The 10572-nt window shown below is 43.7% G+C and overlaps 1 protein-coding gene across 3 annotated transcripts in view; it reads left to right on the top strand.

Moving 5' to 3' along the window:
• The window catches only part of srpx (sushi-repeat containing protein X-linked), a 12001-nt gene extending 1472 nt beyond the window's left edge, over positions 1-10529 (top strand). For 2 of the 3 annotated variants that reach the window (XM_057044668.1, XM_057044684.1), the window contains exons 2-10: positions 2521-2577; positions 5063-5254; positions 5528-5704; positions 6824-6950; positions 7038-7159; positions 7419-7598; positions 8314-8447; positions 9422-9543; positions 9961-10529. In XM_057044668.1, coding sequence (XP_056900648.1) covers positions 2521-2577; positions 5063-5254; positions 5528-5704; positions 6824-6950; positions 7038-7159; positions 7419-7598; positions 8314-8447; positions 9422-9543; positions 9961-10144 — 1295 coding nt within the window. In that variant the 3' untranslated portion in view covers positions 10145-10529. The remainder of the gene's footprint in view (positions 1-2520; positions 2578-5062; positions 5255-5527; positions 5705-6823; positions 6951-7037; positions 7160-7418; positions 7599-8313; positions 8448-9421; positions 9544-9960) is intronic. The other variant, XM_057044677.1, reaches the window with a different exon arrangement.
• Positions 10530-10572: the final 43 nt, after the last annotated feature.

The raw sequence follows: 10572 nt of genomic DNA, 5'->3' as shown, positions 1-10572 counted from the left end.
TCATTAGAAAATCCTGAGGGAGGAAAGAACGTCCGATTAATATTCAGTCAAGAAACACCGTCGAGACTCTTGCAGTGATAAACTTCAGAATGGTTCTTTTACTTTTAACATCCGATCAAACGGCAAGAGGAGTGTTACCATGTTCCTGAATCACTATGACCATCATTTATGTAATTATTTTCTATATACTAAAGAATGGAAATATACTGAACCGAACTAGAATTACAGAGAAGATAGTTTGCAGCTCTATCGAGAGGCACGTTGTCAGTTGTTCATCGACACACTGTCTAGGTCGTTTGTACTGACTGGCCGCTGTTAGAAAGAACCATATTTCATCACTGGGCCTCTGCAGCCAGCAGCTGCTGCATGAATGCCTCCCACATAAGCAGTAACTTAAACCTACACATATTGTGGTAAAACATGTAACCATTACTGTTACTGGGTTATTAATGGAGGAAAATTGTGTGTGTGTGTGTGTGTGTGGGGGGGGGGGGGGGGGGTATTTTTCCCGCTCTCAATCATCAACCACTGATATATTATGTAAGCGGCAGCAGGCGTGTTAAGCAGCATGTTCAATGTTAACCGTTAACGTGACATCCTATTTTATTTGGTGCTTTATTCTGCCCAGACAGCCCCTGGCAACCGTTCCAGGGAGTGCTTATTACGACTCTCTATATCACAGGCTCACACAGAAAAGATAATTGGGATATCTGACTCTGAAATTAAAAGCTAATTCACTCCCTGAGGATTTTCAGCAAAACGAGCTTTGAGTGCATCCTGTTCTGGCTTGACATGTCCTATACGCGCCACAAGGCTACCTTTGGAACAGCCGTCACAGGCTGCACATAAACGCTCAGGAGATGATTATGGGAAGCTCAGTCAGTTGAATCTAAGTGCAAAGCAGTTTACTGCATTTATTATGGGAAGAATTTGCTGGAGCTGGAGCCTAACGCAGCTGCCCGGGATAGGCCTGAGGTCTGGTCCACAGCTGGACAAGTCACCAGCTCATTGCACTGCCAACATACAACAACCGACAACCATTCACACCTACGGGCAATTAAAGAGCGGCTCGTTTCAGCAGGACTTTCTTGCTGTAAGGTGGCAGTCCTCACCACTGCATCACCAAGCCACCCAGCAGATTCTATTATTCATATATATTGGGGCCGCTGTGTGCGGACCAATGCTCCGGCCCTTCAAGCCTCATTAAATTACTCCAGTTTTAGAAGCAGACATTCTACAGCTTAATTGCCTCATTTAAATATGAAGGTAGATGCTGAAAAAGGAGGCAGCACTCCGAATACACAGACGTGGATAAGTAGGGACGGTCCAAAAATAGTTCCCCACAAAGCCTTTAAAATGAGTCCTAGAATAAGATTTAAGGTAACACTGGTTTGTTTTATATATTAGAACATTAAAAAACAACATGTAACATTGTCAATGATCTCATCCTAGATAATCCAAATTATGCAGCACTACAGAACTTTAATCATCCTTTCAAAGACACACACACCTGCGCACACACACCTGTAATTTGTTTTCCATTTTGTTCTCTGTCAACTTTCTTCCCATTAAGAAATAGATGCTGACGTTGTCCCATTAGGGAGCTAAATCTGACTCACACAGTAGGTGGGTTTGTTCTGCACCATCCACACTGTGTGTGCTGACTGCTAAAACCTCAGTGTGTGAATAGACTGAATATGTGTGTGTGTGTGTGTGTGCGTGTGTGCGTGTGTATTGAATGACTTGTGGCATTTTGGTCCAGACAGCTTTTATTAAACTGAAAGAAAAGCCATGATTAGGAAATAAGGGGCTGGAAATGTGAGATGTGCCCATAGTGCCTGGTTCAATAACCAATACTAGGCCAATATGTGATTTCTTTTGGGGTGTGTGTGTGTGTGTGTGTGTGGCGGGGGGGGGGGGGGGTCATATGGGTCCACAACATAACATCCTAGAGCCAGGGTTGAAGTCTGCTAACTGTACTTAACCCCTTCCTTACACCTCCTCCTCTCAAACACATCTTTCCATCCTTCCTTTCTCGCTGGCTCATATTCCAATAGTAACTCGCTGCTTTGTGAAGGTTAATGATACATGTTCTGTTTCGTGTCACCGCTTCACTCTTATCTCAGAAAGGTAAGTACGATTAATAGAAGCAAGTTTGGTATTAAAAGTTAATCAATGTTTTACTGCTACTCATGCTTCCCAAAACAATAGAGGGCCTCACTGCTGGATTGGAAACAATGGATCTTTGTATCACAAAAATACATTTTTCCAAATAGGATTATTGAGCTTTATTCCTTTAGTTGCATGCAAAGTCTGTCCAAAAGATCCATATCCCCCTAGAGTCTGATTCTAATGAGAAGTTAAGCAACAGTCTCAAATGAGTTCTCGGTGCTGTTTGGCATTTTAAAAAGCCCCCACACAGACCAGAACAACGCTTTCATCTATTGCTTAACATCTTGGATACAGATCTTTTGGTTGTATTAGTTGCTTTTCCTCCTCTTTTTCCCCTTTTATCCCCAGGGTCAGGACAATATTCCTATGGAGATGATGAGGAGTGGTATTTTCGTACATATCAAGGTGACTACCTGCTGCTAATACCTGCATGTAGAACCACAGTGCATGCGTCCAGAAAAGGATTTTTTTGGTTCAAAACCTTGAAGAACTTCCCTTTGCTGTATTATTGTTATTCAGTTTTAAATTAAATCCTCACAGTCCTGTGGATTCCTCAGAAGAGCAACTATTAAATAGTTTAGAGACAAGTGGGATCTATTTACTGAGTTGTTGTGGGTCACACAAATGTCATTAACGAATACCATGGAAAAGAAAAGTCCCTTAAAATCCAAACCTTCAGTGCTTTTACATTGATCAAGCAGGACATCGGAACCATTGCGAGGTGAACTCAGAAGAAAGTTTTGTCTCTTGTCACTGGAACCTGGCGACTAACAACCATTTTCTCCAGAGTCGAAGTGTAAAAGGGGTCCCTATTTAAATGATCTTGGCAGGGGCCAAATAGTATTGGCAGGTTGTCTGGGTCAGAACAACCCCACAACTGTTGCCCCTGTGGGGTTTTCCTAGTCTGCAGGGGTCAGGAACAGGGAGAAGTAATGACGTGGTTGTGAGTAGTGAAGGTGCTTTCATAAACAGTGGGAGCAATGGCCGAGGGACGAGATCCTGGAGCTCCAATTGCTCAGGAGCTTTATGCTGGCTTTGATAAAAAGGTGTCACACATTGTTGTGTTTGGGGCTGCAGAGCTGCAGACCGGTCAGGGTGACCAAGCTGACCCTTGTCCAAAAGTGCCTCATCTCATGCCAAGAAAACCATGATGGAGGACTTGTTTGGACACCCCTGACATACACACTTTCATAAAAAATGATATTCCTTGTAGACTGTGACCTCTTTCAGCAGGATAATGAGCCCTAGCGCAAAGCCCGAATGGTCCAGAAAGGGTTTGGAGGCGGTCCTGATGTTATGCCTGGAGTGTATCTTCTCCAGAAGTACACGTTCTTACTTCTACCTCACAGCTCAGTCAAAGGAAAGTAGCATCCATCTTATTGCGGTTAGTTAATGCAGATATGGAACATCACTGTCCAGGCCAAACCAACCTCTCCCCTTATGTAAAAGGCCAAATAAATCTAGACATTATGTTCTCTCTAACTGCTGCAGAGACAAAACACACATCGTCTTAGCTTTGTAATGAACCTTTATTCCAACCTGAAATTGCAAGCCTGGTGTTTATTTCCCCCAATTATGGCTCATTGGGACATGTTACATAGTCTGATATTTCTATTGACCATAATTTTGGCTCTAAAGAAGTTTAACTGACTTTCAGAGTTATGCATGCTTCAGAAATATTTTTTCATAATATATAAATCAAGTAAAGACATTTGGTAACCACATAGTCCAACAGTTTCTTAAGATTTATATATAATTAGGAAGCGGATTAACCATTGAAACAGCAGCAATACATATTATTCCACCAGCTACAAGGGAAAATAAAATACCTTAAATGATCCTTAAATACAGTATAAGGAGGAAGAAGAATAAACGTAATTAAATGTTCATGTTGTCAAATAGGCTGTCAGATTGCATTCAAAACCTCTCCACAAGCTCGGAACACTGGATACATACGTATGTGCAAGTTAATTCAGTGTTTTCCTGCAGGAGAAGAGCACCGAGCACCCGATTAAAGCATGCTGTGTTTGTGATGTTGCAGGGTTGCATTAGTGGCAGCAACAGTTATTGGTTTGCACATAGACAGGGTTTGCACATAGACAGGGTTTGCACATAGACAGGGTTTGCACATAGATAGGGTTTGCACATAGATAGGGTTTGCACATAGACAGGGTTTGCACATAGACAGGGTTTGCACATAGACAGGGTTTGCACATAGATAGGGTTTGCACATAGATAGTCCATCAGTGCTGACAGCAGGGTTTGGAACATCATTCTGTGCTGTTTGCTGCCAATCCAGATCACTTCTTTTCAGAGATGTCTGCTTATTCTCAGCACGACCACAGGCCGAGCCACAATCTGATCATTTTACAACAGCATGGCAGCAGAGTAAAGTGACTACTGTGGTGGCTGGTCTCCCTTTTAATGTGTCTACCATAGTATGAACACTGGTGGATTTAATTAGCGTCTCTCTATCTATTGCTAAGCTAAACTAGTTAAGACTCTGTATAGTTGCACTGGAATATCTATGATCCATCTTAGCTTGAGGTGCAGATAGCTTAAAGCTTGAGGATAATGCGGAGTAAGACTTTTCTTTTGACATTATCTGCCTTTTTTATCAAAGCCGGCTATAATTGCCCCATTAGATAATGTTGGATTATGAAGGTAATGAAATCAAATACATCTTGGCTCAGATAGCACTGAGCTAAGAAGGCAAAAGTCTTCTCAGATTTTAATGTCCTTGGATAAGTGTTAATCACCTAACGACCGGTAAGTTACAGTGCCCCCCCCCCCCCCCCTCCCCCACAATGCTGTACCATTTAACAGATAACAAATTGGCAGCTAGGCAAGGAGGAAAAGGTCAACTGAGATATCTTTCCTGCTGTCATAGGAACACCATGGTGTGCGCCCATTAAATATGTGAAACATGGCTCTGTGAGCTGCAGCACGCCAACAGGACAGCAGCACAAGAATGTGATGGGGACGCGCTGTAAGATCCGCTGTAAGCAAGGCTATGAGACCCAGAGCTCGGAGGTGGTGTGCATGGCCAGCAAGCGCTGGTCCTCCAACTACGCCTGCCAGGGTAAGCTCCCAATAGAACACACGCAGTGTCCCCGTACGCTCTCCACATGTCTAATTTTTTGGACATGTTCTAGGTTTAACACATTGGCTTTGCACACAAATTATTTCTTGGAGCTTTCCTACGACTGAAATGCAGCCAGAAAAATGTTTTCTTTGTTGATAAGAGCTTCGTCAAATGGAAATTTTCAGAATTGTGGGAGACAATGAACAGGACATTTTCTGGGGGGGATGATTACATGGCTCAAATAATGTGTTTTCATGTGTGGCTGTGCAGAGGTCCGCTGTCCCAAGCTCAACATGCCTGTTAACGGTGGATACAAATGTTCAGACGGCTCCTACTTCAACTCCCGCTGTGAGTTCTTCTGCGCCCCCGGGTTCGGCCTGAAGGGCCAGAAAACCACAACCTGCCAGCACAACAAAGCGTGGAGCGCCGGAGTCCCCACATGTGTCGGTAAGTCTGGTTTCCCACAGCCTGATGGAGACTGCATAGCATTCGTCTTGCAGAACCCCCTGGAACAGGTAATTTCCTTGCCTCAGGCGTGAGGTGAACCCTAGATTACTGGATATCAATCAGAGGTTATATGAACAGAGCTCTCTTCTACAGAGTACCTATACACACATTAACCCACACCGTGATTATGATCATTATCATCTCTGGAAAATTGTGAGTTTTTCACATATTTGCTGCCAGACTCTGAGCATGAAAATAACGGCCTGCGTGGAAAGAGCTGGCACTTATGGGGGGGGTCACATAAATGGCTGAATAGCCTCGAAACCTTGGTAACAATTGATAATATCGGGGTTATTTAGACCTCATTACGCCTTAGCCTTCAGATTCTGGATCCTGTTTATCAGCCCGTAGGTCTGTAATGATGTTATATGATGCTTCCAAGCCGGCAACAGCCACAGACACACATCAGGTTTTCACTGCGTCTGACTCTCGGTGTGTGTAGTTTTTTCATTAGGCCACCTCTTTCTCAATTTCCGTCAAATTTCCGCAGCCCTCTCACTTGCACCTACATTTGAGTGCATTACAGGTCAAACAGGTCTCTGGCAAGCTTTGAGGGAATCTCTTCAAATTTGCCACAACCCTCGGTAAACAGATTTTGGTGGTTAAAGGTCAAAAGTCACGTTGAACAAGACCTTTGCTCAATTTCTCGGGAATGCTCTGCAGGAGTTTCTTCACATGTGTTTTAGATTTGGCAGAATATTTGCAGCAAATTTGAAGGGTAGTAACTCTCTCACTCAACATGTTAACCAGCATCAAAGTGTAGAGGTTTTGGTTAAGCATCGTTTTCTAAGTTTCCCCCAGTTTCAGTCGCAGCTCAGTCAAACTTCAGTCAAAGAAGCGGTCGGTCACGACCCCTTTAATGGACGATTCCGCTCTCAGCTGCATCACACATGACTCATTCACAAGCCAGGTTTAACAGTCTTTCATGATGACTAAGTCTCTTTTTTGCTGCACCAGATTATTCATGCTGCGAGTGAGACATTAACGTTCCCACATGCTTTCTCTAATGAAGGTCATACAGATGCGTCCAGCCTAATGTGAGCTTCTCCCTCCCCATAGACATGGATCCTCCCAAAATCAAGTGTCCTAATCTGAAGGATAAATGGGCAGAACCAGGAAAACTGACAGCGAGGGTGACCTGGGACACACCAGAGGGTGTAGACACTGCAGATGGCATCCTGACAGAGTCAGTTCCATCCCTGCCTCCTTTTTCGGCCGATTTGTCTCGATTCCTCCCGGCTACGCACCTCTGAGCTGGTCTCGTCTTTTTCAGTGTTGTTCTGAAAGGGAAACCTTCAAAGTCAAACTTCCCAGAGGGGTTGCATAAGCTGTCCTACACAGTGTTTGACCGAGCGGGCAACAAAGGATCCTGCCGCTTCACTGTCAGGGTGCGAGGTGAGCTTCTAACACGTGTCTGAGAGATGGAGCATTTTTAATTACGCATGCATAGTCTACATGTTCCTGCACAAAGGTTTGAAAAGAACATTAGAACAGAGGAGCACAGAGGACACACAGTGTATTTGATATCTTGTTTTCTTTTGATCTGACCTGCTCACAGACACCCCTGACAGCAGAATATTATTAACGTTAAGCCTGCCGCTGCCTTCCTTTCTGCTCTGCTTCTCATGTTTTCTGCTTCTGTTGTATTTTTCAGTGCGCCGTTGCAGCCAGCTGTTTGCGCCTGACAACGGTTACATGAATTGTGACAGTGATGGCGACAACTACGGAGCCACGTGTAGTTTCAAATGCACCGGCGGCCACGAGCTGTCGGGCAGCGCCGCCAGAGTGTGTCAGTACGGGCTCACCTGGTCCGGCACAGAAACAAAGTGTTCACGTAAGTCTGTTTTTTTCCTTTTTCACTTTGCTTTGTGTGCATCAGTGACAGTTTTATTAAACAGACTTTATTTTAAGGGATGTCATCAAGAACAACTTCAGAACTACTAAATGATGAAAACATTACTTTAAGATTATTTTACAGTGTTATTAATGTATTTGATGCAACGTTATTTTTACATTACATGGTAACAAATACAAATATCCATTAAATCTCCATCTGGATAGATCTGATCTAAGCCAATCACACCGAGTAAAATCCTCAAAATATTGTAATGTAGCCTTTTCATGCATGTTCGTGAAAGACATTGCAAAGACAATTTTTATGTTACCTCTTTCTACTAATCAGTAGCTGCTCAGAGGACCATTAAGCTGTTTTATGTGCCATCTTTCCCCAGCAGCAGCGTTCTACTAATGTACCCTTTGGTCTTAATTTCATTTCATGTGCGACGTTGAGCGGAGGAGAAAAGTTCTGCTCTTTGTTGATTAGAAAAATCCACACTTCACATCCCTCTGCTGAACATCTAAAAACCTGAAAGAAACACACAAATGACAGAAGGAGTGAAAGTGGGGCAGCATTTGCCAGCGTAAACTAAAATGTTGCATGAATGGCTGATCTGCAAGAGGCTCAGGGGAATCTGGGGGCGCTCTCTGTAAATCCTGCCCTCTTGCCCTCTGTGTCATATCTAGACTTTGTGTTTTATTGTATCTTGCAGCCATGAACATTAACGTGGGGGTGCGCACGGCTGCTGCGCTGCTGGACCAGTTCTATGAGAAGCGGCGGCTCCTTATTATATCAGCCCCCACAGCAGCCAATCATAATTACCGCTTCCAGATGACTAACTTACAGGTGAGGCAGGAAGGGGATGAATGGTGGGAGTTTGATGCTCCGGTGAGTCTGTTGCTGCTGGACTGCTGCTCCATTCTAACCATCATGGAACAAAACATTGATAAAAATAACAGCGAGGTCGAGAGAGGTTTTATTCCTTTGGGAAAGGAGCGATGATATGTGACCAGCTGAGTCACCGCACTGTTATCCACTTAAAGGTACTTGTGTCCGGGTTAAAATGTTTCCATTTCCTTAAAACAGAATGGAATGTAAATCAATAAAAACAATTTCACAAGAGCTACTGTTATCAGCAACTATTAAAGATGCCATTAATGTGACCCTTTCCCACGACCTGAGCTCACCTGAATGATAAATGCTGCTTTAGGAGAATCTTACATCACTTGATAATATTGAGATTTAATCTCCTCACATCTTCCTTCTGCCTTTTCTAAGCTCTGCTTCTTTTTAGAGGCTGTTTTGTCTTTTTTTTCTTGACTACTATTGTGGGATGATGGGAAGGGGTCTGGAGCCTATCTCAGCTGTATACAGGCCAAGGCAGGGTTGGGGGTACGGTACCTTGCTCAAGGGTAACCCATCAGTGCTCTGATGGCTGGCGCCGTTACTAACACACCTTCCAACTGCAACCGGGGCTTGACCCGAGAACTCTCTGCTTCTCCCTGGTTTCTAATGTGTGGCGTTACAGCTACAGATGTGCTGTTGTTGAATATTCTTGATAAAAATCCTTCAGGTTTTTATTCTGCCGCTGGTGAGATTCTGGTGAGATTCTGAAGACAGCTGTGGCATCACGACTTCTACAACTTGAGAAGTTTGATTATGTTGCTTTTGAATTAAATAAAACAGCTTGAAACATGACATAACTGAGGAAGCTGTCGTAGGTTTTGGGATAGAACGCTTATTAACCTTGGGTTACTCCTTTGCACTCGGTAAGATGGATTATAGCTCAGACCCTCTTGATCTTTCCTCTGTGGTAACAGCATGCTCAGTGTGGACTGGACCTACGACACGTGACTGTGATTGAGGTGGTTGGGACGTATCCGGCACAAATCGGCAGAATTCGGCACACTGCGCTGCCTCCAGGACTGGCCCTGCAGCTCCGGTATTACTGGGAGAGCAACCACACACACACACACACACACACACACACACACACACACACACACACACACACACACACACGCATCCTTATACCTCTATCTTCATGAGGACTTTTACAGACATAATACATCCCCCAGCTCCTCACCCTAATCCTAACCTAAACCCACTTCTAACCTCAACCTTAAAATCATGTCTTCACTTTCAAACAGTCTTTTGAATTGGGGACCAGCCAAAATCTCCTCACATCCCCAAAATGTCCTCACTTTGCTAGTAGAATGAATATCGTGGTCCTCAATAGCAAGTGACATAAAAAGTACAATAAAACACACTCACACACAATAAGGTAAAATAATTCAACTTCCCACCACCTAAAGACGATGCCTGACAGACTCGGCTGTTTACATGTTGTTTTTTTAAGGTTACTGCTCCGGATTTCTCAGCGGTCTTTCCAAATGGTGCTGGTAGACAAGCAGGGCACGGACAAGCAGCGTTACCCTTTCCCGATCACAGCGGCTGAATTATTCACCACCATCGACACTTTCCCCCTCCGCAAGGACGAGATGGTGCTGCAGCAGGAGGCCGGCCAGACCTGTCACTCCTGAAACGCCGGGGCCCCCCCAGTTTCTGATCCGTTTCTCCTTCACTTACAACAGAATGGAATCTAGTGTATCTTTTCATGTCACACACTTCTACCTGGACTCATTTAATCTTTTATACAGAAGGTGTAAATACATCTGTTTATGTCAGAACAGATGAAGATGTCACTCATGGACCTGCAGCAAGATTTCTTCAAAGACCTTACTGAATAAAAGGGGTCACATCGTTGATTAGAATTGTATTTATTCCTATGTCCTGTCTATCTTTGTGTTTTATTATTGATATTTTGTAAAGCAGAAAAACATGTTTTACCGTTTTGTATGGCCTTTTATAAACTGTACCTGTCTAATATTTATATCTTCTATAAAAGTGATGTATTCTGACACTGAACGGTGTGTGTGTGTGTTTTATGTATAGTGATTTGCATGTATAG

Source organism: Takifugu flavidus, chromosome 1, assembly GCF_003711565.1.
Source record: "Takifugu flavidus isolate HTHZ2018 chromosome 1, ASM371156v2, whole genome shotgun sequence".
NCBI lineage: Eukaryota > Metazoa > Chordata > Actinopteri > Tetraodontiformes > Tetraodontidae > Takifugu > Takifugu flavidus.
The sequence above is the reverse complement of the archived record's forward strand: the minus strand, read 5'-3'. Positions and strand labels throughout refer to the sequence as shown.